This window comes from Ranitomeya imitator, chromosome 1, assembly GCF_032444005.1.
Source record: "Ranitomeya imitator isolate aRanImi1 chromosome 1, aRanImi1.pri, whole genome shotgun sequence".
Taxonomy (NCBI): Eukaryota; Metazoa; Chordata; class Amphibia; order Anura; family Dendrobatidae; genus Ranitomeya; species Ranitomeya imitator.
The window spans coordinates 1,124,020,060-1,124,047,234 of NC_091282.1; the positions used below are offsets into that span (position 1 = coordinate 1,124,020,060).

A 27,175-nucleotide genomic window follows, 5' to 3' on the forward strand; every position below is an offset into this window, starting at 1 on the left:
TATATATATATATATATATATATATATATATATATATATATATATATATATATATATATATATACATACATACATACACTGTACAATACTTTTGATATGCGAATTATTAAAAAATGGAAACATTTTCAAAACATCTCGATTTATTCAGCATTGAGTGCGAGCACCATGTGCAAGAATCCCCACTTAGCATGTTATCAATGAGGTTATTAATGGTTGTCTGAGTAATGAAGATCCTCTGCTGGCAGCTCATTTTGCACATTTGCTGACCATTGATGACCCAGATGTGCTGGATGGCAGACCAGACTAGAGATGCTGCAATCCATAGTAGCTTGTGTAGTCCATGCAGGTTTCTCACAGTAGCACAGCTTGGCACTGTTGTGTTGAAAAATGGCTCCTGGGACACTTTGGAGAGATTACTGTAATACTTGTTCCATGACCAAATCAATATAGAATGAAATCTAGAGTGGTCCAGCTACTGTACTTGCCACCCCACAACATTATCCTTGCAGTCAGATTTGTGTGATGTTTCCTAGTGTAGGCCTCTTCATTGACCTCACACAACCGCTCTAAAAAGTTATTATGGTGCAAATCAAGATGGCAATGGAGGGCTATGCGCTTCATCCGGGAGTCCTGCTTTGTCTTGGACAAAATGATAGCTGGATATTGGTGAGGACACTATGGGAATTTAACACCAATTCTACTCCTGGGATTAAGGTTTTTATTAATTTTGTGGTGGGACCATTGGTGCGGCCAGGCCACATGTTGCTCATGCTAGTGTGAGCAGCATGAAGGATTTTGGCTTGTTGCCTGTATAAGTATTGCATACACAACTACAGCACTGTGCTATTGGAAAAAAAATGTAATCATAATTTTTTTTCAAGTGCTCTTCTTGTTTATTGGCTGTGTACCAAACTAAACCAAACCCACGGCCAAGAGAGGCGCCATTTCTGAAAAGCTAACCATTGTGAAGTAAACATGTTAAAGTGTCTCCACAGGTAATCTTTTGGGAGCTTGCAGGTAATCATGCCTGAACATTTGGTACTTACTCGTTCATACTCCATGTTTCGTGCTGTTAGTTGCCTAGAGAACTGTTCTTTGCTGGAGTCCAGCTTCACACACAGTTCCCTCACTGATGCCAAGTCAGACAGAACCAAAGCCTTCTCATCCAGCTCATGCCGCAGTTGCTCCTCATATTTGGCCATGGCTTTGGCCATGGAAGATATTTGAGTTTCATAAGCCTGGTGAGCATTCATGTGCTGCAAGAGAGAAATGTCCGACCATGAAATCCACATTTTTAATTTTGTTAGCTAATCTGTGCTGTATTATAAAATACAACACCCGTATATATTTTGTTTCTACCTTTTGTTCCTCCTGAATTTGACTTCACTCCCTGCATGAATCAGACATTGCCTCCATTATTGCAGTCGAATGTGTTTTATTCTGATGCCGCCGCATCTCTAATAAAATAGGGATTTTTGTGTACTCACCGTAAAATCCTTTTCTCCGACCCAATCATTGGGGGACACAGGACGATGGGTGTTATGCTGCTGCCACTAGGAGGACACTAAGTTAACACAGAAAGATAACTCCTCCTCAGCAGTATACACCCTCTCACTGGGCAATATTCAACCAGTTCAGTAGTAAAGCAGTAGGAGTATTAAACATAAGACAATAAAACTATGTCAAAACCAAAGAAGTAACAACAAGCCAATAGGCTAAAAGGGTGGGTGCTGTGTCCCCCAATGATTGGCCCGGAGAAAAGGATTTTACGGTGAGTACACAAAAATCCCTATTTCTCCTATGCCTCATTGGGGGACACAGGACCATGGGACGTCCTAAAGCAGTCCCTGGCTGGGGAGCAACATAGCTGCTAATACCCAATGTACCATAGGCTTAATGCTAAGGTACTGCCGACTGCAGAATGCGGCTGCCAAGGGCAGCGTCTGCAGAAGATAGAGAATGAATGTGGTAGTGTTTTGTAAAAGTATGCAAGCTGGACCAAGTCGCAGCTTTGCAGACCTGTTGTGCTGACGCCTGGTGCCGAATGGCCCAAGAGGCGCCCACTGACCATGTAGAATGAGCCTTAATCCCTGCTGGGATAGGAGCACCCCGACACGATAGGATACCTGACTAGCCAATTGAATCCATTTGGCTAGAGCAGCCTTGGAAGCGGGTAATTCTTTCCGTTGTCCCTCTGGTAGCACGAACAGGACATCTGACTTGCGGAAGGGAGCTGCCCGTGAAATGTACCGTCGAAGAGCCCTAACCACATCAAGAATGTGCAGAGCTTTCTCAACGCGGTGGACTGGTGCTGGACAGAATGAAGGCAGGATAATTTCCTCGCTGAGGTGGAAAGAGGAAACGACCTTGGGTAGAAAAGAGGGGGAAGTCCTCAGGACTGCCTTATCTGGATGAAAAACCAGAAACGAGGGTCGGTAGGAGAGAGCCGCCAACTCCGAGACCCGCCTGATTGACGTAATAGCCACTAGGAAAACCACCTTCCAGGAAAGGAAGGTCAGAGATACGTCCTGCAGAGGTTCGAAAGGAGCCTCCTGAAGAGCTCCAAGGACCAAATTAAGATCCCATGGATCCAAAGGCATTTTATAGGGAGGCGCCACACGGGAAACTCTCTGAATGAACGTCTTAACTGGTAACCTGGTGGCAATCTTTTTTGGAATAGAACTGACAACGCTAATACTTGTCCTTTGAGTGAGCTAAGTGCGAGACCTGACTCAAGACCTTATTGGAGAAATTCCAATATGGAAGGAATAGAAAATACCAGAGGAGACCGCCCATGGGTGTTGCACCATGCGAAGAAGATTCGCCAGGTACGATGATAAATGCGCATGGACACGGGTTTCCTAGCACTAATCATGGTGGAGGATACCCTAGGGGAGAACCAAGTTTGGGCTAGAATCCAGGATTCAACGGCCATGCCGTCAAAGTCAGGGCCCCGGAGTTCTGGTGGTAGATCGAGCCCTGTGAGAAAAGATCCATGCGATCTGGAAGCTGCCAGGGGACGTCAGCAACCAGCTGAACCAGTTCCGGGTACCATGCCCGGCGCGGCCAGACCAGTGCAACTAGGATCACCGGAACCCCCTCTGCCCTGATCTTCTTGATGACCCTCGGTAGCAGGGGAAGGGGAGGAAAAATGTACGGGAGGCGGAATTGATGCCATGGCAGGACCAGGGCATCTGCTCCGATGGCACGTGGATCGAGGGATCGGGCAATGAATTGGAGAACCTTGTTGTTTAGTCTTGAGGCCATGAGGTCCACATCCGGAGTCCCCCAGCGAAGGCAAATCTGCTGGAAAACTTCTGGGTGGAGAGACCACTCGTCGCAGGTGAGACCCTGGCGACAGAGAAAGCCTGCCGCCCAATTCTCCACACCTGGTATGTGAATCGCCGAGATGGGCGAATGGTGGTTCTCGGCCCAACGGAGGATGTGGGTCACTTTGAGCATGGCCGCTTTGCTGCGGGGTCCCCCTTGACGGTTGATGTACGCTACCGCTGTAGCGTTGTCGGACTGGATTCTGATGGGGTGACCTGCCAGGAGATGGTGAAAACTGAGCAAAGCTAGTCTGATCGCTCGTATTTCCAGGATATTGGGGAGACGCGACTCTCAAGTGGACCACTGTCCCTGTGCTGTGTGGTGGTTGAAGACTGCACCCCAGCCCAAGAGGCTGGCATCGGTGGTAACCACCAGCCAACGCACTGGGAGAAAGGACTTTCCTTGGTTCAGGGAGGACTTTAGCGTCCACCACCTGAGGGTCTGCCTGACCTGCGGAGGCAGACGAAAACGACGGTCGAGAGAGGATGGGTTCCCGTTCCATGCTGACAGCAACGTATGTTGCAAGGGACAGAGGTGGAACTGCACGAACGGAACCGCTTCTATGGCTGCTACCATTTTCCCGAGAATGCGCATGCTGAAATGAATGGAGTGGGAGACTGGGCGGGAGAGACTCCGTGCTCCCTGCTGCAAGGCCAAGGCCTTTTCTAGAGGAAGAATGACCAGGCCCCGGGAAGTGTCCAGTGTCATTCCAAGAAAGGAAATCCACTGAGCCAGGATCAGAGAAGATTTTTTGAAGTTTATCTTCCAACCCAGGCGAGAAAGAGTATCTACTGTGATAGCCACGGACTCCTCGCAGGCTGGATATGACGGAGCTATTATCAGTAGGTCGTCCAGGTACGGAAGTACCACCACTTCCCGAGCATGAAGGAATGCCATGACAGCTGCCATGACCTTGGTGAAAACTCTGGGAGCGGTGGCGAAGCCGAAGGGTAAAGCCACAAACAAAGTGCTCCTCGCGAAATGCGAAGCGAAGGAACTGTTGATGAGGAGGGAAAATTGGGATGTGGAGGTAAGCATCCTTGATGTCTATGGATGCTAGGAACTCTTCCTTTTCCATGGACGTGATGACAGAATGGAGAGATTCCATTGTGAAATGCCGGAGTTTGATAAAGTTGTTTAGAAGCTTTAGATCCAGTATCGGTCGCAGCGATCCGTCCCTTTTTTGGGACCATGAAAAGGTTCGATTAAAACCCCTTGAACCTATGGCCTTGGGGAACCGGAATGATGACTCCATCCCCTTGTAGTGCTCGTATGGCATGGAAGAAAAACCGTTGTCTTTGTTTTGGGAGAACGCGACTGGAAAAATGTGTCGGGTGTGGAGAAGAAAATTCTACCTTGTATCCAGAGGACACCAGTTCTCTGACCCACTTGTCGTGGACGACCGAGAGCCAGGTTTGGCAGAATGAAAGCAAACGGCCGCCTACTTTGTCTATGTACTCCGGATGGTGCCACGAGTCATTGATTGGAAGGTTTAAAGGATCTGGATCCCTTAGATCCAGACGACCTAGGTATGGGTTTCCAGCTACGGTTAGGCCTGTATGAGACCTGGGAACCTCTGTCTCCGTGCAAAACTCGTGCTGATCCGGAAGGAGTAGATGACCAATTGGGATTGTTATGAAAGGGGCGGAATCGAGGTTGTTGTTGATAGCGAAACGGCCGGGCAGGTTTTTGTTGAGGAAGAAATTTACTTTTTCCTCCGGTAGCATCAGAAATAATTTGGTCTAACTTTTCACCAAATAAGCGACCAGCTTGGTAGGGGTGAGATGTCAATGATTTTTTGGAAGCAGAATCAGCACGCCAATCTCTGAGCCACAGGGCTCTTCTGATGGAGATTACATTTGCGGCTGCCTGTGCAGCGCAATTGGCCGCATCCATTGAGGCGTTAACTACAAAGTCCCCGGCTTGGGCTATCTAGTTAGCCAGGTTGACCGCCTCTGGAGGAAGATTACTGTCGTGGACGGTTGTGGTCAGCACCTCAGCCCAAGCGACCATAGCCTTAGCCACCCAAGTGGTGGCGAAAGATGGAAAGAGTGATGATGCTGCTGTGGCCTCGAAGACAGAGCGAGCCAGGTACTCAATTTGACGGTCAGTGGGGTTTTTGACTGAAGAACCGTCAGACAAAGATAGGAGCGTTTTGGAGGCGAGGTGCGATACGGCAGAATCTACGGAAGGAGACTGGATACGGATTCCTCGTCCACCTTCAGGGTCTTGTTGACCGCCTCAATAAGAGAATCAAGTGTCTCTTGAGAAGTCGAGGGATCCTGGACTAAAGATGCATCGGACTCGTATTCAGAGTCCTGTGCATTGGGGTTCTCAGGACAAGGAGATCGAGAGATTGAGCTTGCGGAAGCTGAAGGACAAGCACGGCCGTGGTCAGGAGACGCGACATGAGTCTGTTTTCTGGAACCCTTAGCCCTTAGTGACAGAGTACGCCCCCTGCTGGTGGACGGATCCGTTCTGTCGCCAGAGTAGTCTGCGGTAGTCTGGCTTAAAGAGGGACCCCGAGGGAATCTATTGCCTTGGCCAGGGAATCCATAGAGCGAGAGAGGGAAGCGGCCCACTCAGGGGGACTAGGCTTTGCAGGGTCAGAGGCGGCGTTGGCTGCACACAGGCCGGAGCCCAATCCGCACATAACGGGGTATTGTGAGCTCGGGGCAAGGCAGTATTGCAAGTGGCACATGAAGTAAAAAATACTGTAATGCTTTTTGTTAGCCTTTTTGGCTTCTTTAGGGTGAGACAGTGTGTCTTTAGAGATAAGGGCCAGATAGGCAGGGTATGTGCTATAGGGCCGGGCAGGTTGCAGAGAAGGGGTTAAGCCTTTCTGGTAGAGCTTACCCACGGTCCTGTGCCTGTGTCCCCAGAGAGGATAGGACAGCAGAGACTAGAGGGGTGGTCCTGTTTGTCTGGAGCTGTCGGCGTTTGCGGCTGGATTCCCCGCAGAAGAGTGTGCCAATATGGCCCCCGAGAATTGCAGGGCGCTTCTCGTTCTAAACGAGAAACGACGAGATAATGGGCGGAGCTCCGTGGGTGGGCGGAGCAATAGATCGCGGCCTAGTCCAGCTGAAAAGCCGGGGACTAAATTTCTGAAGCCTGCTGGCGATGCGCTCCGGCGGTCCCTGCTGGCACCCGGCCAATGTTTCCTCTCCCCGGGGATCAGGACCACACCTTCCGATGCAGGGCATTGCGAGGAAGGAGGATACTCACAGCCTGCAGCAGATCCGAGGGTGCAGCGCCTTCTTCACTGCGAGGTATGATATGATCCTTTGTCTTCTTCAGTTGGGGTATGGAGAGAAACCTCCATCCATCTTCATCAGGTCTCGTGGGGCTGCGGTGACGCCATCAGGTGGGGGCGTGGTAGTGTGGTTGGGCCCAGGAGAGGTACATAAGAGTCAGACTATGTGCTCGCCATCTTGCAGGGGGGAGATCGGGACCATAAAAAGAACCGTCGCCCAAGAATATATTAGGCGTGCCCCAGTCATCGCAGGAGAGGTACGGGGAGGTATACTCCGCATGGTCGCCTGTTGATGGTTCGGGGAGAGCGGAAGCTTGAAAGGATCTGTCGCCCCCTTCACTCCGTTACTTAAAAAATAAAAATTTACAGAAAAGAAAAAAGAAAATAAAAAAAGTTGGGGTCTGAAACAGACCCAAGTGCCTCCTACAGACACTAAGTAAGAACTGGTTGAATATTGCCCAGTGAGACGGTGTATACTGCAGAGGAGGAGTTATCTTTCTGTGTTAACTTAGTGTCCTCCTAGCGGCAGCAGCATAACACCCATGGTCCTATGTCCCCCAATGAGGCGTAGAAGAAAAATACATTTAATATCCGTCCGGCGATTGTGATGACTAGCTCAAGAGTCCACCCCCTGCGTCTCCTTCGTGCTTTGCTCCCCTAGAATGACAGGTGTCCCCCTGTGTTTGCAATTCTGCAAGTTAACATTGACATGCCAAGTCCTAAAGGTGTGTAATATGCGCTGTTAGGATTTCGCTCTACCTGCTGATTCAAGTAGTCATTGTGTGATCACTCATATGCGACTTGCAGATCCTGATGTTCAGCAGCAGCTTCTTTACTTCCAGTTCCATGAGGCTGTTATATGACCCTAAGGTCCTGGCAGGATCATCAGTCTTTGCTGAGATTGAACAGTACAGGAAGGCTCTTTCAGCTACTTGACCCACATTCAATGTCTCTGCCTGTCCCTGCTAACAGCTGATTGCACTGGTTAGTCTCATCAGCTGAATACGGCCACTGCTGGCTTACATGGAGGGTCTGGCAGAGACTAGGGGCAAGGTGTCTGTTTTGACATTACTGAGCAGTATTTACCAGACAGGAAAACCTAGACTGATGTGACCAGCTCCTCTAGAATCAGGAGAGAGCTGCTCACATGGCTAAGTGTGATATCTAGGCAACAATGCAGAATGCGGACAGGTGGCATATTACCAACTGTTTGCATTCTGCAGCCTAGGCACACACACAAATTATACAGAAAGCATAGACAACCCTTAAAATGCTCCCAATATAGAGGTACCCTATTTCTCATTTTGGGCAGCAGAAAAGTTGTACATAAAGGCAATGTCTGGGAGAGGAATCGCGGGAACTGTGGTTCTTTATATGGTAATTCTGCTCAATACAAGCCCTGGTGGTATGCACAACTGGTGCAGCACAGAGATGGGAAAGATGATGAAAATGCTACTTTTGTGCAACATGAAGATTGTTTAGTACACATGTAGGTATTTTTCCACACTTTTTATTAGCTTGACAAGCCCTGTTAAGTTATTGTATGAGTGCACTACACAAGTATCATGTCACTGTGCGGCGGCTGCAGTATTTTACTCTCGTGCATAATTACATCTATATAGTTTCCTATTTTATAAAGAAATTAAAAAGGTAACCTGTCCTTATTCATCCGGATTTGGGGAACATGAGGTTTATTGAGTCTTACCTCTTGGACTTCATTTTCCAGGTCTTCAAGTCGTTGTCGAAGATGCCTTCTATCAGTATCCACAGAAAGCAGCTCCATCTTTATAGAACTGCTTTCTCCAAGAGCACTTTGTGCTTTAACCTCCCATTCCTCCGCCTGGCTATGAACCATTCTGAATTGATCTAACAGATCTCGATTCTCTTGTTCCTAAATGGCACAAAATGAAATAAAATAAAAGCTGAAATACTATAGAGAACATACACAACATATGGTAAGACTCAGCGCTCCACGAATGAAGCAGGACAGCATATTTGGCATAGTGTGCTTGACTTTAAAACCTTCTGTGGCAGCAACTTTGACTACATCATTACATGTAGTTATGAAAGTCAGTATCATGCAAAATTAAATCAGCCAAGATTACAGTGAAACCTACAGCACAAGGCATGGGAGCTAATACAATGCTGAGCAAGGACTCACCTTGGCAGCCATTAGAGTCTCAATTCTAGACACCTCAGAGATGTATCCATGAACTCTCAGTTTTAATTCTTCTTTTTCGCGTACTGCATTCTCTAATTCCAATGTAACAGTCTAGAAAAAGGATGAAACATAGCACATTAGCCTGGAAAAGCCTAAGTGAAAATCTGCATACTGGTTGCAGTAGTGACATTGGATGAACATGTAGACAGAGCGGACTACTAATATACCACATGGGATCAGTATTAAGGAGTTTAGGTGACTCGATATTCCTGACTGTCACAAATCAACACTAGAACGGCCGGTTCAGACTGCATCAATTGCAGACCTGTCCACATATGCAGACATCTTGTAGTTCGCAGGTTGTAAGAGGAGGGTGAACGCAGCAGAACTGCAACAAGAAAAGTGACCTGGAAGTGTAAAAAACCTTTACCCTTCTGAATATTCACATGACCCTGGCTGATACTGCGAAGTGCTGCTCTCCAGTCCAGACGTACCCTTCCATAGTGTGTGGCAAAAGACCGGCCAATATTATTCTTCTTACACTGATACCAAGATGTTAGAAGCAGGTGCCGACCATATAACACAGCTGACGTCATCAGGATATGCAATGGGCTCAGCTCCCAAGTCTGCTCCATACACCCAATAATGGGGTCCAAGCTAGCAGACAATTCAATATTTATACCTGATTCTCTCTAGCCATGGTGGCCAAGTCATCTTGCAATCTTCTGTTCTCCTTCAGAGAAATTTCTCTCAACTTCACATTTTCTGCAAGATCTGAATGGGCAGAGTCAAGTTGTCGGCGAAGACTGGAGAGCTCTCTGTCTTTGTTGCTGAGGCCATCTTTCAAGTGGCTGCAAATGAAAGTTATGCGATTAGACAAAGAAACTAACGAAATGTTCACATAACTCGGACTTAATCTGATGTGCATCTGCAAGAGGATTTGCAGTATCTGCCACCAATGTGACACAGAGCTGCAGGAAGATTGACCTCCTCGGCACACACCTTACCGAATCTATAAGAAGGTGCATTCTCATTCTTGTGGATTTTCCATGGTATGTGAATAGGGTATGACATGTTGCATAGGCCATGTAATGTGGCTGATCTTATGAAGATTTCAGCATGGAATCTGTGCTTAAATCCTGAAAGTGTGAACATTAACTAAAAAAAGCCATGCACTAAAACTAAGAACTGTTCTAATGGTTCGTAAAGCACATGTATGTCCTAAATTACTAGAGACTCAAGTTTGTAGGGATCACAAACAAATCAAATATGTCATCAAAATCATAGTTATTTAAAGGAAACCTGACACCATGTTTTATTCTTATGTTAAAACCATTATTAACAAGCCATTTGTACTGTATATTTAATGATTATTGAAACAGGGACAAGGGGGCATCCTCTACGTCTGGAGGAAAAAAGGTTTAAGCATAATAACAGACGCGGATTCTTTACTGTAAGAGCAGTGAGACTATGGAACTCTCTGCCGTATGATGTTGTAATGAGTGATTCATTACCTAAATTTAAGAGGGGACAGGATACCTTTCTGGAAAAGTATAATGTTACAGGGTATATACACTAGATTCCTTGATAGGGCATTGATCCAGGGAACTAGTCTGATTGCCGTATGTGGAGTCGGGAAGGAATTTTTATTCCCCAAGGTGGAGCTTACTCTTTGCCACATGGGTTTTTTTTTTGCCTTCCTGTGGATCAACATGTTAGGGCATGTTAGGTTAGGCTATGGGTGGAACTAGATGGACTTATAGTCTTCCTTCAACCTTAACTATGTAAGTAACTATGTAATTATACTAAACTAGATGGTGGCCCAATTCTAACGCATCGGGTATTCTAGAATATGCATGTCCACGTAGTACATTGCACAGCCCGCGCAGTACATTGCACAGCCCACGCAGTACATTGCCCAGCCCGCGTAGTACATTGCCCAGCCCGCGTAGTACATTGCCCAGCCCGCGTAGTATATTGCACAGCCCACGCAGTATAGAACACAGGCCACGTAGTGTATAACACAGGCCACGTAGTGTATAACACAGGCCACGTAGTGTATAACACAGGCCACGTAGTGTATAACACAGGTCACGTAGTGTATAACACAGGCCACGTAGTGTATAACACAGGCCACGCAGTACATTGCACAGCCCGTGCAGTACATTGCACAGCCCGTGCAGTACATTGCACAGCCACGTAGTATATTGCCCAGCTACGTAGTATATTCCACAGCCCGCGCAGTACATTGCACAGCCACATAGTACATTGCCCAGCCACGTAGTATATTGCCCAGCCACGTAGTATATTGCCCAGCCACGTAGTATATTGCCCAGCCACGTAGTATATTGCCCAGCCACGTAGTATAGTGCCCAGCCACGTAGTATAGTGCCCAGCCACGTAGTATAGTGCCCAGCCACGTAGTATAGTGCCCAGCCACGTAGTAGTATATAATACAGCCCACGCAGTATATAGCAATGTGGGCACCATATCGCTGTTAAAAAAAAAAAAGAATTAAAATAAAAAATAGTTATATACTGACCCTCCGTTGGCCCCCGGATCGAAGCGGTTACCGACGCTCCTCGTGCGCTCCGGTCTGAAGAGTGCATTACGGTCTCGCGAGACCGCACGTCATCATCTCGCAAGACCGCAATGCATGGAGCGGTCACCGCGGCGTCGCGAGGAGCGGGAAAGGCCTGTTCCTGATCCGACGGACGGTGAGTATATAACTATTGTTTTAATTATTTTTAACATTAGATCTTTTTACTATTGACGCAGCATAGGCAGCATGAATAGTAAAAAGTTGGTCACACAGGGTTAATAGCAGCGTTAACCGAGTGCGTTACACCGCGGTCAACACTGCCATTAAGCCTGTGTGAGCGCTGACTGGAGGGGAGTACGGAGCGGGCACTGACTGCGGGGAGGAAGGACTTGGATTTCTATGACAGACAGAGGCCGCGACCAATGAATATCCGTGACAGACAGACAGAAAGACAGACAGACAGACGGAAGTGACCCTTAGACAATTATATAGTAGATGACAAAGGACTATTTTATATAAATCAGTTTGTAATATGCTAATTAGCGTCAGACTAGGCGAGATGACGTTGGTTTCACCAGACTAGTCCACTAATCATGTTAAGTCCCATGTGAGCCTCTTATGTCCGTGGGCAATGAAGCAAAGTACACGTTCCCTGGCTTAACAGGTGGGTGTCTGGGGTGCACAGCTGCGCTCCCAGTGTTCTCCTTCCAGGTGTTGCCTTTGGTGGACAGCACATTACGTTGTCACAGTGTGGGGGCGACAAGTCTGGGGGAACCAACGCTTCATCGAATAGTCTGACACCAATTAGCATATCGCAAACAGATTTATAAAATTATTTTTGCTATATAGAGTAATGAAATGCACAGTCCAAAGGGTATTAACCCATTACAGCAGAAATGGTATTAACAAAAGAATAAATACATGGTGGCAGTTTGGGGGCATAGGGAAGATGCCAGGTTCCCTTTAAGTCACATTAAAGATTCCAGCCAAGAGCAGATCAAGATATGGGTCTTTATAAAATGACAGGAATCATTAAAAGATACAATATAATTATAGATGCTCAAACACATGGATTCATGTTGCAAGTAGGAATACACCTGTAAGTCAACCATCCTTTACAAGAGCTGGCATGATGCTGGCACAGGACTGTACACAGATTGTAAGCTCATAGGACAAAAATCCGAACTCCTGTAGCTTGCAAACCACACTTCATTATCCTGCTATTTCTAACACTGCACAAGTTTATTTTTATTCTACTTACTTACATATCGCTATTAATTCCACCGTGCTTTACAGACATTATCATCGCTGTCCCCACTGGGGCTCACAATCTAATTTCCCTATCAGTACGTCTATGGAGTGTGGGAGGCAATCAGAGATCCTGGAGGAAACCCACGCAAACACGGGGAGAACATACAAACTCCTTGCAGATGTTGTCCTTGGTGGGATTTGAATCCAGGACCCCAGGGCGGCAAGGCAAAAAGGCTGCAGTGCTAACCACTGAGCCACCGTGCTGCCCACAAGTTGATATATGGCGCTATATAAATATTAATTGTATAATTAAACATATAGAAAGATGCACTATATATTAGTAATGTATGAATTCCCAGTCAGTTGTGGAGATGCACCATAATGATAAATCTATAATGTATCTGCAGATAGAACAGAAACAGTAGGAAGGAGGCACTAATCTCACAATGAAGCTACAGGAAAACAAAGGTGATTTACGCTAGATGGACTTACTCGACAGTAGCCTCAAGCTCAGAAAGGGTCAGCCGCAGGTTGGATATTGTCTTGTCCTGGAAGAGAAAAAAAATGTGTTAAAACTCATTCTTTAGCAAATTTAAAAGTTTTCCCAGAGAAAATTGACACAAAATTTTGTAACATACTTTATTGTCTAGGTTCTCATCTAAACATGCTACATGCTCAGTCTTCTCGTCCACTTCTTCCTGAAGGTTATCTTTTTCCTTGTCCAAGACAGAAATTGTGTTCCTGAGAACGGTCATTTCAGTGGTTTGTGCGGACACTTTGTGATTCAATTCATCTAAAACATCGTATAAAAGCAAAAGGAGTTAAAAGGGTCGTCCAACTGAACAAATTCTCTTGTGTTCTTATTCTAAGTAATATAATTTGATTTCTAAGGTGTCCTGATCTTTAGTTATGAGCTTCGGTCCCAGCAGTTCCACCTCCTGTGTAAGCATGTCATCAGTGCTGTTCGTGTGAAGGGGCCGGCTGGTTGGCTCATTTCCATAGCTGAACAACCTTATCTGTCAATGCATCATGACAGGAGGGGGCTGGCTGAGCTATGGAATTGAGCCAATCGGCCAGCCCCAATCACACACCGCACTAATCACTGATCATGTGCCAACAGCCAGAAGTGAAGCTAGCAGAACTGGGGACAGGACTGAAAGCTGAACATGCACAATTACATAATATATATTATAATATAACATATATATATATATATATATATATATATATATATATATATATATATATATATACACACACACACACACACAAATATATACACTGCTCAAGAAGATAGAGCGAACACTAAAATCCCACATCCTAGATATCACTGAATGAAATATTCCAGTTGTAAATCTTTATTCATTACATAGTGGAATGTGTTGAGAACAATGAAACCTAAAAATGATAAACGTAAATCAAAACTAATATCCCACGGAGGTCTGGTGTGGGAATGATGCTCAAAATCCAAGTGGAAAATGAAGTTACAGGCTGATCCAACTTCAGTGGAAATGCCTCAAGACAAGGAAATGATGCTCAGTAGTGTGTGTGGCCTCCACGTGCCTGTATGACCTCCCTACAACACCTGGGCATGCTCCTGATGAGGCAGCAAATGGTCTCCTGAGGGATCTCCTCCCAGACCTGGACTAAAACATCTGCCAACTCCTGGAAAGTTTGGTGCAACGTGATGTTGGTGGATGGTGCGAGACATGATGTCCCAGATGTGCTCAATCGGATTCAGGTCTGGGGAACGGGCGGGCCAGTCCATAGCTTTAATCCCTTAATCTTGCAGGAACTGCTGACACACGAGGTCTGGCATTGTCCTGCATTAAGAGGAACCCAGGGCCAACCGCACCAGCATATGGTCTCACAAGGGGTCTGAGGATCTTATCTCGGTACCTAATGGCAGTCAGGCTACCTCTGGCGAGCACATGGAGGGCTGTGCGGCCCTCCAAAGAAATGCCACCACACACCATTACTGACCCACTGCCAAACCAGTCATGCTGAAGGATGTTGCAGGCAGCAGATCGCTCTCCACGGCGTCTCCAAACTCTGTCACATGTGCTCAGTGTGAACCTGCTTTCATCTGTGAAGACCACAGGGCGCCAGAGGCGAATTTGCCAATCCTGGTGTTCTGTGGCAAATGCCAAGCATCCTGCACGGTGTTGAGCTGTGAGTACAACCCCCATCTGTGGAAGTCGGGCACTCAGACCATCCTCATGGAGTCGGTTTCTAACCATTTGTGCAGACACATGCACATTTGTGGCCTGCTGGAGGCTATTTTGCAGGGCTCTGGCAGTGCTCCTCCTGTTCCTCCTTGCACAAAGGCTGAGGTAGCGGTCCTGCTGCTGTGTTGTTGCTCTCCTACGGCCCCCTCAACGTCTCCTTGTGGACTGGCCTGCCTCCTGTGTAGCTCCTTCAGCCTCTGGACACTACGCTGACAGACACAGTAAACCTTGCCACAGCTTGCATTGATGTGCCATCCTGGATGAGCTGCACTACCTGAGCCATATGTGTGGGTTGTAGAGTCCGTCTCATGCTACCACGAGTGTGAAAGCACAACCAACATTCAAAAGTGACCGAAACATCAGCCAGAAAGCATTGGTACTGAGATGTGGTCTGTGGTCCCCACCTGCAGAACCACGCCTTTATTGTGTGTCTTGATAATTGCCAATAATTTCCATCTCTTGTCTATTCCATTTGCACAACAGCATGTGAAATTGATTGTCAAACAGTGCTGCTTCCTAAGTGGTCAGTTTGATTTCACAGAAATTTGATTTACTTGGAGTTATATTCTGTTGTTTAACCCCTTTACCCCCAAGGGTGGTTTGCACGTTAATGACCGGGCCAATTTTTACAATTCTGACCACTGTCCCTTTATGAGGTTATAACTCTGGAACGCTTCAACGGATCCCGGTGATTCTGACAGTCTTCTCGTGACATATTGTTCTTCATGATAGTGGTAAATTTTGTTTCATATTACCTGCGTTTATTTGTGAAAAACATGGAAATTTGGCGAAAATTTTGCAATTTTCCAACTTTGAATTTTTATGCAATTAAATCACAGAGATATGTTACACAAAATACTTACATTTCCCACATGTCTACTTTACATCAGCACAATTTTGGAACCAAAACTTTTTTTTTGTTCTGGAGTTATAAGGGTTAAAAGTTGACCAGCAATTTCTCATTTTTACAACACCATTTCTTTTTAGGGACCACATCTCATTTGAAGTCATTTTGAGGGGTCTATATGATAGAAAATACCCAAGTGTGACACCATTCTAAAAACTGCACCCCTCAAGGTGCTCAAAACCACATTCGAGAAGTTTATTAACCCTTCAGGTGTTTCACAGGAATTTAAATAAAAATGAACATTTAACTTTTTTTCACAAAAAATTTACTTCAGCTCCAATTTGTATTACTTTACCAAGGGTAACAGGAGAAATGGACCCCAAAAGTTGTTGTACAATTTGTCCTGAGTACGCTGATACCCCATATGTGGGGGTAAACCACTGTTTGGGCGCTTGGCAGAGCGCGGAAGGAAAGGAGCGCCATTTGACTTTTCAATGCAAAATTGACTGGAATTGAGATGGGACGCCATGCTGCGTTTGGAGAGCCACTGATGTGGCTAAACATTGAAACCCCCCACAAGTGACCCCATTTTGGAAAGTAGACCCCCTAAGGAATGTATCTAGATGTGTGGTGAGCACTTTGACCCACCAAGTGCTTCACAGAAGTTTATAATGCAGAGCCGTAAAAATAAAAAAATCATATTTTTTTTCACAAAAATTATTTTTTCGCCCCCAATTTTTTATTTTCCCAAGGGGAAGAGAAGAAATTTGACCCCAAAAGTTGTTGTACAATTTGTTCTGAGTACGCCGATACCCCATATGTGGGGGTAAACCACTGTTTGGGCGCTTGGCAGAGCTCGGAAGGGAAGGAACCCCATTTGACTTTTCAATGCAAAATTGACTGGAATTGAGATGGGACGCCATGTTGCGTTTGGAGAGCCACTGATGTGCCTAAACATTGAAACCCCCCACAAGTGACACCATTTTGGAAAGTAGACCCACTAAGGAACTCATCTAGATGCGTTGTGAGAGCCTTGAACCCCCAAGTGTTTCACTACAGTTTATAACGCAGAGCCGTGAAAATAAAAATTCTTTTTTTATTCCCCAAAAAATTATATTTTAGCCCCCAGTTTTGTATTTTCCCAAGGGTAACAGGAGAAATTGGACCCCAAAAGTTGTTGTCCTATGTGTCCTGAGTACGCTGATACCCCATATGTTGGGGTAAACCCCTGTTTGGGCGCACGGGAGAGCTCAGAAGGGAAGGAGCACTGTTTTGCTTTTTCAACGCAGAATTGGCTGGAATTGAGATTGGACGCCATGTCACGTTTGGAGAGCCCCTGATGTGCCTAAACAGTGGAAACCCCCCAATTATAACTGAAACCCTAATCCAAATACACCCCTAACCCTAATCTCAACGGTAACCCTGACACACCCCTAACCCTAATCCCAACCGTAAATGTAATCCAAACCCTAACCTTAGCCCCTACCCTAACTGTAGCCCTAACCCTAGCCCCAACCCTAGCCCCAGCCCTAACGTGAAAATGGAAATACATTTTTTTTAATTTTTCCCTAACTAAGGGGGTGATGAAGGGGGGTTTGATTTACTATTTATAGCGGGTTTTCTAGTGGATTTTTGATTGGCAGCCGTCACACACTTAAAGACGCTTTTTATTGCAAAAAATTTTTTTGCGTTACCACATTTTGAGAGCTTTAATTTTTCCGTATTTTGGTCCACAGAGTCATGTGAGGTGTTGTTTTTTTGCGGGACGAGTTGACGTTTTTATTGGTAACATTTTCGGGCACGTGACATTTTTTGATCGCTTTTTATTCCGATTTTTGTGAGGCAGAATGACCAAAAACCAGCTATTCATGAATTTCTTTTGGGGCGGGGGGGGGGGTGTTTATACCTTTCCGCGTTTGACCTTTCCGCGTTTGGTAAAATGGATAAAGCAGTTTTATTCTTCGGGTCAGTACGATTACAGCGATACCTCATTTATATCATTTTTTTATGTTTTGGCGCTTTTATACGATAAAAACTTTTAGAGAAAAAATAATTATTTTTGCATCGCTTTATTCTGAGGACTATAACTTTTTTATTTTTTCGCTGATGATGCTGTATGGTGGCTTGTTTTTTGCAGGACAAGATGACGTTTCCAGCTGTACCATGGTTATTTAGATCCGTTTTTTTATTCCACTTTTTGTTCGGCGGTATGATAATAAAGCGATGTTTTTTGCCTCTGTTTTTTTTTTTTTTTACGGTGTTCACTGAAGGGGTTAACTAGTTGGACAGTTTTATAGGTCGGGTTGTTACGGACGCGTGATACTAAATATGTGTACTTTTGTTTGTTTTATTTTATTTAGATAAAGAAATGTATTTATGGGAATATTTTTTTTTCTTTATTTAGGATTTTTTTTTTTATACATGTGGAATTTTTTTTTTTTTTTTACTTTTTGACTTTACCCCAGGGGAAGACATCACAGATCGCTGATCTGACAGTTTGCACAGCACTCTGTCAGATCAGTGATCTGACTTACAGCGCTGCAGGCTTACCAAGCGCCTGCTCTGAGCAGGCACTTGGTAAGCCACCTCCCTCCCTGCAGGACCCGGATGCCGTGGCCATTTTGGATCCGGGCCTGCAGCAGGGAGGGAGGTAAGGAGACCCTCGCAGCAACGCGATCACATCGCGTTGCTGCGGGAGTCTCAGGGAAGCCCGTAGGGAGCCCCCTCCCTGCGCGATGCTTCCCTATACCGCCGGCACATCGCGATCATGTCCGTGACCGCTCCTGGCACATAGTGCCGGATGGCAGCTGCGATAGGCAGTACTATCCCGCCACTGGGAATTAAGTCCTTGACGGGATAGTACGTCATATGGGATTAAGGGGTTAAGGAATGTATTTATTGGAACAATATATATATATTTCTTTATTTATTTAGGAATTTTATTTATTTTTTACACATGTAATTTTTTTTTTTTTTATACTTTTTTACTTTGCCCCAGGGGGGACATCACAGTAAAGTGACAGATCGCTGATCTGACACTTTGCTGTGCACGGTGTGAGATCAGCGATCTGACGTGCACAGCTCCAGGCTTACAGGTGCCTGCTCTGAGCAGGCGCTTGTAAGCCACCTTCCTGCAGGACCCGGATGCCGCGGCCATTTTGGATCTGGGCCTGCTGCAAGGAGGGTCTCAGGGAAGCACGCAAGGAGCTTCCTCCCTGCGCGATGTTTCCCTATACCGCCGGAACACTGCAATCATGTTTGATTGCAGTGTGCCAGGGGTTAATGTGCCGGGGGCGGTCGGTGACCGCACCTGGCACATAGTGCCGGATGTCAGCTGTGATAGTCAGCTGACACCCGGCCGCGATCAGCCGCGCTTCCCCCGTGAGCACGGCTGATCGCGCTGGACGTACTATTCCGTCCTTGGGAAGTAAGGCCCACCCCACATGGACGGAATAGTAGGTCCAATGGCAGAAAGGGGTTAAGTGTTTATTTTTTGAGCAGTCTACATATATATACACACACAGTACAAACATAGAAAAGCAGCCCTATTTACCTACACCCCTCTTCAAACCCAATCCAAATTGTGTAACACAGTACTGAAAAATTAGGAACTATTCTGGATATATATTGTTACAGGGTCACTGAAGCTGTATGTGAGGGGAGATATTTGTCATGAAGTTTGCTTTCTTCCATGATCTAAAAACCCAAGTTTCTCTCCAGCATGTTATGTGAAGGGGTTAATCAGCCATGTTATGAGCGGGTTTTTAGGCGAGTAGGTAAGAGATTGGTGGGATGCCTACTCACCATATCTCCACCTCAAGGCAGAGGCTGGGGAATTACATGCTCAGCCACTTTTTTTTTCTCTGTTGTGCTTGGAGAGGAAAGTCTCCAGACATAGCTCCAGGAGGAGATGATGACTGAGTGGTCCCTGAGGGTGAATCTTGTAGGAAAAAGGACTCTATTGAACTTTATCTTTGTTTTGCCATTAGGCCATGTTTACTTTGTTCAACCCTGCTATGGTTTATGCTGTGCTATAATAAACCAGCACAAGAGGCGTTCCTGAGTTTACCTCTGCAAGCAGCTGAGTGAGCCAACACCTCATAACATAAAACAAATAAGGAAAGTGGGTATCTTGACAGAGTTACTATATACCCATCCTTCCAGCCCTCTTTTCACTCATCCCATTCTGTAAAACTCAGTTTCTATGCTGAATCCCAGCTCAGATTACTTGACGCATTCTTTCCGGCGGTATCTTATCAGTTCTCTTGAAGCCATGCCTTATTCGCCAATCCGGAGTGCCCATAGTTTCCCATATTACATTTCTCCTTAAAAGGGTTTTCCCAAGAACAAAGTTAAATTTAAAATTGATTTTAAACAATACATCTTGGAATAATAATAAGTTCCACAATTGGATGTGTTTTAAAAAAAATGTTCCTGTGCCGAGATAATCTTATAACTGTGCCCCTGCTGTGCACTGTGTAAGGTCGGGTTCACTCTTGCGTTTGGCTGGTCTGCATATGGCTGTGTACTTCCTCCCTTAAGCTCCGCCTACTTCTGCATGCGTCCTGCATACCTATCTTTAACATTGGGAACATAGAGACATGTATTGTATGCGGATGCGTCCGCATGCAGCATTTTGACGTGCCCACCAAATGCAACATGTTGCATTTTCTTGCGGTCGGTGGACACGTCAAAACGCTGCAACATACAGCACATGTCCCTGTGTACCCAATGTTGAAGATAGGTATGCAGGACGCATGTGGAAGTAGGCGGAGCTTAAGGGAGGATGTACGCAGCCATACGCAGACCAGCCAAACGCAAGTGTGAACTTAGCTTAATGTGTGTGACCGTACAGTCTGATATCACATCTCCAGGGCAAGAGAGGAAACAAAAGAGAGTATACAGACATTACAGCAGGGGATCACATATGATTCTTTCTGTGAGATAAAGCATTTCCCTGTTTGTTTTTTTAAATGTTTTACCTCAAAGAAAAATCATTTGTGATCCCCTGCTGTAATGTCTGTATACTCTTTTACTCCCCCAACGCCTAGGAGCTGTGGTGTGATCAGACCATGTTCCTGTACAGTCAGACACAACATTACACAGTACACAGCAGGGGCACATTTATAAGATTATCTCAGCAAAGATAGATTTTTTTTTTTTTTAACCACATCCAATTGTGGAACTTATTATTATTCCAAGATCTATTGATTAAAATGAACTTTGCTCATGGGAAAACCCCTTTAAATAAATACCCTTTCCAGATTCAACATCCAATTTTATCTATGAATTCTCTGATCATTTCTGATCTGGCACCTGTTATCTAATGCTCGTGCCATTTACAGGATTACAGCCACTGCCATTTTATCATATTATTCAGTGAATACATCCTCTATGTTCCCCAACATACAGACACATGCTGAAAGGGTTAAATCAGCAGAGTAGACGCAATTTATAATGTCCAGCACTCCGTTCCAAGGGGCAACCAGGTTGGGCAGGACCTCCGCATGTGCAGCAGATTTGCTGGATGCACTTTGCATTTAGGGCATTTCGGGTCCAGGCAGGGGCAAATACAAAGAGTAGAGAGGTCCCTGTGCAAGAACAATACATGTGCCCTTTACAGTCCAAAAGCTCATCATAATGCACAATGCCACCTGCTCCGGAGTTGAAAGTGGGACCCCTTACCTCTTGGGTCCCTGTGTTGGTCCAGCAATGGTTTGCCGCCCCTAGGTCCAGGTGTTTCCCTATGCCATGTAAGAATTGAGGTGTTCGGCATGCGCAGAGAATTAGCTAGAGGTCAGGCCATCTGTGTCTCGCTGAGGGATCATTGAGGTAGAATGACCTTCTAGGTTGCCTATATCTTCCTTCCATCTAGCCTTAGATAATTTACTAATACGAAGTGCAAAGAAGAACGATATAGTATGTAGATCAGTGCAGCCGAGCTGCTTGAACTTTCAGTCTTCTTTAGCATCATATTCATCGGTGCTATGAATGACTCCGCTCTTCTGCCTGGTAGGCCTGCCTGGAGAGATCTGTAGATTCAGTAACGGGAATATCAAAATCCCCCCCCCCCACCACCACCCCTTAATTAATAGACCTCCCCTGGCAAAATATCAAATAGTCTAAGGATATCCATCCACCCCAGGTCTTAAACCCCTCTCAATGGAATAAATCAAAGAACCAAGGGGTCTCTCACGCTGGAGTGCACTGGGCGATTCATCTAGATTTCTAACTTCCACCACACTTCATGAATTTGAATTAAGGTGGGGTGTTCACTGTGGACGCTCTGAACTTACAGGCCTAAAAAACCTCATACAACCTGGTTGTGCCATGGTATTGTTGCAATAAAAGTACTCCTCCTCCAGGATTATCCCTGCCAGGTACATACTGAAGGTGGGAAGCCAAATAAACCCGCCAGGCCTCCATCCCTTTTGCCTTTCAGCAATGTCAAAGTTTGATTCCCCCAAATCTCCTAATGAGAGTTAATTATATCGCTGAAGTGTCCATATGGGAAAATTATGTGTAACGTACAGCAATGGGGCCATTCACAGCATCAAGGGTAGTTGTACAGCAGGTTGTAGCTTTATGTTTAACTTTGCGATAATTATGGTAAGGCTGAGCCTTTCATAGTGAGTTACTTGTGTGGTCATATTAATAACCAGGTATTTATTAGGATACTACTTGCAACCCCCAACTTGATATGATTCGGTACGACAGACTTACTCCAGTTGAAAGGGTTTTCGGACAATGTGATAAACATGGCGCCAGTGACAAGATTCACACTGCAGCCGTCCTAGTAACATGTCAGGATGGCTGCACGCTGACGAGGTGTATCTCAACTGTCAGAGGAGCTGCCGCCATAAGCACACAGACCCCTCTCTGCTGAGGAGCAGCCTGATGTGAGACGGAATAAATGTGGTCACTGACTGAGCACAAGGGGAAGGGTGGGTTTCTCCAGCTTCAGTGCTGTCAGTGAAAAGATTTATTCCGTCTCATGTCAGCACTGTTCCTCGGCTTAGAGGGGTATTTGTGCTTATGACGGCAGCACCTCTTGACAGCGGAGAAAAATCTAGAGCTGTCTTTCTTTAACATGCAGCTATTCTGACAGGTGACCAGGACGGCTGCAGTTTGAATTATGCCCCCTTTGCCATATTTATCAGTCTCAAAGAACCCCTTTAATGACTTACCCCGAGTATTGAACAAACCTTTCAATAATCTCAATTGCAGTATACAAGGATGTAGTGGAGTGTGCCAGAAACAACAGGGCATCATCAGCAGAAAGTGCCACTCGCTCCTCTATTTTATCCCCTCAATCCATGAGTGACTTCTAATAACTGCTGTAAGGGACTCTGTGGCCAGCACAAAGAGCAGGAAATACAGGGATTCATCCCTGCCATGTTCCCCTACTCAACGAGAAGGCAGGTGTGAGACGCCCATTATCTTTTAGTCTAGCCCTCGTTCCCTATAGAGCAGCTTTATACAGGAAATAATTTGTGGACCCAGATCGAACCTTTCCAACACCAGAGTTATCTGCTGGAAACTGTAGGTCAAGATGTAGGTGGCGAATATTAATAGCTATGAATCTAGGAGGCATGAATCCGGATTGGTCCATATGCACCACTGCAGAAATAGCTTTAGTCTAATGGCTAGAAGTTTTGCTATAATCGAGGTATCTGTGTGTAACAAGGATATGGGTCTACTATACGAGCCTGGGAGTAGTGGGTCCTTCCCTTCTTTTGGCAAGACTATGACAACTGCCTCATGCACACAGCTCGGCAATGTTGCCCCAAATCATTGGCCATTTAGAAGGTCTGTAATACATGAGGCACAAATATATAGCTCCAAAGGGAGCCCATTTAGGTATAATTGGTCCACATCCAATAAAGAAGGAAGATTGATCTCTTCCATGTATGTCAAGATCTGTTCCCTCAGTAAAAGTCAGTTTGGACTTTGAAATAGAATTCTAAAAAGATGTTTAATCTTTCATCTGACTGGCAGTCTAATCTGCCATCTTTGTCCTTCATGGTCCCCACATATGAAGAACCCATCTGGACTCTTGTAACCAAGGCTTAGTAGAAATCTACTTTTTCACCCTCCCGTAAGAACTCCCTCTGGGAAAACATACATTCGTTTTTGGCTACTTCCATCATATGGGAATTGTATGCGTCTTATGCCTCTTTCTGGTCTCTGCTCACAACACAAAAGTTTGTTTCATCGATCTGGATGTCTTGAAGGAACTCCCCAAATTAAAGGGCCTTAATTTTGGACAAAGTGATTGTATGAATTAGTACACCTCTCAAACTACCTTTTATGGAATCCCAGAGAATATTCTGGGAATGAGATTACCATTCTCAAAGAAATAGTGTTGGAGAGCTGTAGCAACTAATTGTTTGTCCCTCACCTGCATCCAATAGAGATTCTTGATTCACAGATGAATAGACAGTTCAGGTTTTAATAAGAGGCATGTTAGTAAAGTAGTGTGGTCCGATAAAACCATGGTAGTATTCTGCAGATTCTAAATGTGCCCCCTATTAAGTCAATATGTGGTAACGTTTCAGGTGCCTTAGAATAACATGAGAATTGCATATCCTGTGAGTGTTGAAGGCGCTATAGACCTATCAATGTCAATTCTGATGATAAATCACCAAATTCTGATGGGGGTCTCTGCAATCATTACCACAGTCACACCGGGCATCTGATTATTGAATAACATTACGTATATCTACATTACTGTATGGGGGAGGGATGTAGATGCTATGAATAATAATTCCTTGTAGTATATCTTGAAATAAATACATCCCCATCGACCTTGGAAATAACACATTAAAAAATGGACCTATAAATTAAAATATCAAATTCTCTGGAGTATACAGAATGGAAACTTTGTCTGAAAAGAGGTCGAAGGTTGACAAAAATTATCAAAGCGAAGGAACCCCCAACCAGAATCTGCAGGATAGCATGTCAAGCAGCACTATGTCTAATACACACAGAAATGGTCAATGTGAATGCTACCAATATATACAGTACACTTTGGTTCCTTTGTAAAATTATTGACAGATCAGAAGAAAGGATATGTATATATATATATATCAGGGACACCTGAAACCACCTCCAATACAACTCACCTATTCTTTCTTCCAATGTTGCGATCTCTTCCTGTGATAACTGCAGCTCATTAGTCTTCACGGTCAGGCGATGCTGCAGGTCTTCCATAGACCTCTGAATTTGGTCATTCAGTAACCTGTATCACAAATCACATTTTGTGAAAAGAACTTACAACATCCAGAAGAAAATTTAGAATCCTTTCTTGTAAAAGATAATAAACAGGTTTCTCCTCTTCAGCGTATTGTGTATACCATAGCTAACAAAACAATTGGGAAAAAGTGTATTGGGAGCCGTCAAGTGTAAACTGAGAACTGTAAGGCTATGTTCACATGTTGCGTTTTTGCAGCAGGTTTTTTTTATTCAGCTTTTTTAAAGCAAATTTTCAGCTGCATTTCAGAGTACCAGCAAAGTCTATGAGATTTCAGAAATCTCATGCACACAGATTGTTTTTTTCTTTACTGTTTTATCAAAGAGCTGCGTTTTTTTTCAAAATGCAGAAAGTCACTTTCATTGTTTTTTCAGTGTTTTTCATCGATCTCTTCCCTGTCAGCTCTCCCCTGACACTTTGTCTCTCCTTCTACCACTTTCATCTCATCGAGGTCTAACCCTAGAGAGTCTCACTCCCATCCTCCTCCCATCGTGATACACTTTGCATGTTCATCCTGTAGCAAGACATTACCCTCTGGTCAGACCTCATCTCTCTGCCATAATTGCAGACTATCTAATATGTCTTCCCACTGGTCGCAACAAGTGTGCGCCCCCTCCTGAGTGGGTGACATCCCTATCTCAGTTGGTAGCTGACCTAACCAAAGTATCTCACACTTTGGTCTCGGTTTTGGAACGGCTTCCTAATACTGCACCCGCCAGCGGGTCACAATTACCTCCCCCGCGGATGCGTCGGCTGTTAACCCCTCGCATACCCAAAGGGATTTCCCTTGCACTAAGTCCAGAAGTTCCAAAAAGCGCGCTCGCATTACTTCACTGTGTAGTTCATCATCTCTGTCACCGTTCACCAGCTCCCTCCCTATCTCCCTCATCTGACGCTCCAGAGGCGCTAGAGTCAGACCCACGTTCTGAGTCAGATTTAGATCTGGACTCTTCACAGGTCTCCAAACTGCATAATACTGTGGATAGTTTAATTGTCGCCGTTAATAAGGCTCTTAACTTCAAGGACTCAGATTTCTCCCTCTGAGAAGACTGTTTTTCAGGAAAATGAAGCGCAATACCCATGCCTTTGTCAACCACGACGAGTTCAACAGGATCTTCGCGGTGGAATGGCAGCACCGAGATAAGCGTTTCCAGAGAAGAAAATGTATGAGCGTACTACATCCTTTTCCATCTGACCAGGCAGCATCTCCCTCGGTGGACCTCCCGGTCTCCCGATTCGCCACAAATACTATACTTCCGCTGTCTGATGGTTCCTCCTTAAAGGAACCCTCCGACTGACACCATGAATCTCTGGCCAAGTCCGCCTTTGAGGTCGGGAGCTCTTCCCTCTGCAAGTCCATCGCAGCTACCTGGGTAGCCAAGGCAGTCTCCGCCTGGGCGAAACATCTCCACCAGGGTATTGCTTCTGGTGCCCCTGTAGGCGAGCTGGCGGACCTAGCAGACCAGATCAACCACATGGGAAAATACCTACTGTCCGCGTCCCTCGATGCATCCGCCTGTTCAGCCATAGCACCCGGCAACATCATCACCATCCGCAGGGTCCTTTGGCTGAAAGCCTGGAACACTGATTCCGCTTCAAAGAAGTCCCTCACAGGCCTCCCCTTCCACAGTTCTCATCTCTTTGGAGAAGAGCTGGACAAGATTATCTCCTATGCCACGGGAGAAAAAAAAAAAAAGAGTACGTCTCTACCCCAACAGAGAGCCAAACGTACGCCCGTCGTACAGTGCCCTTCGTTCCCGAGTCAGGATTTTATATTGACCAAAGATATAAAAAAAAAAAAAAACCTGCCCCCATCAAAAGGTTCAGTTATTTCACACCCACAACATTAAAACTCTTACCAGCACAAAAGTACAAACTTAAAACCAACAATATGATGTAGTCATTAAACACAGTCAAAAGTTCAGTGAACAATATTAATAAAACAATATTATATCTGTGTGCTTATTTGTCACACCACCTATGGCAGAGAATACAACCAGATAAAGATTTTTTTTTTTTTAATCTTTGGTCAATATAAAACCCTGACTCACTGGTATAACACTAGGTTATGACGGGCATATATGGCCCTGAAACGCATAAACCGGTGTCTGGGACCTCTGCTATTTGTGCCATTTTTTCTATTGTCGGTTGTCCATGCTTTTATATGAAGATTTTGGTATATAGCTTATTGGAGTGCAACCTCTTGGTGCTGGATTTTTTACTACTTGTTGAACACCCTTGACATGCCAGGAGAGTCTACGCAGCTCCCTAGACACTCTTTCCTGTCTGGGCTGGATCGTCAACACCGCA

At 45.2% G+C, this 27,175-nt stretch overlaps 1 protein-coding gene across 3 annotated transcripts in view; it reads right to left on the reverse strand.

The window, feature by feature from the left end:
* The window catches only part of CEP135 (centrosomal protein 135), a 153,469-nt gene that overhangs the window by 31,887 nt on the left and 94,407 nt on the right, over nucleotides 1–27,175 (reverse strand). For 2 of the 3 annotated variants that reach the window (XM_069744448.1, XM_069744449.1), the window contains 7 exons: nucleotides 24,738–24,853; nucleotides 13,176–13,330; nucleotides 13,030–13,085; nucleotides 9,427–9,595; nucleotides 8,745–8,855; nucleotides 8,289–8,474; nucleotides 1,047–1,256 (listed from right to left, as the gene is read on the reverse strand). In XM_069744448.1, coding sequence (XP_069600549.1) covers nucleotides 1,047–1,256; nucleotides 8,289–8,474; nucleotides 8,745–8,855; nucleotides 9,427–9,595; nucleotides 13,030–13,085; nucleotides 13,176–13,330; nucleotides 24,738–24,853 — 1,003 coding nt within the window. The remainder of the gene's footprint in view (nucleotides 1–1,046; nucleotides 1,257–8,288; nucleotides 8,475–8,744; nucleotides 8,856–9,426; nucleotides 9,596–13,029; nucleotides 13,086–13,175; nucleotides 13,331–24,737; nucleotides 24,854–27,175) is intronic. The other variant, XM_069744450.1, reaches the window with a different exon arrangement.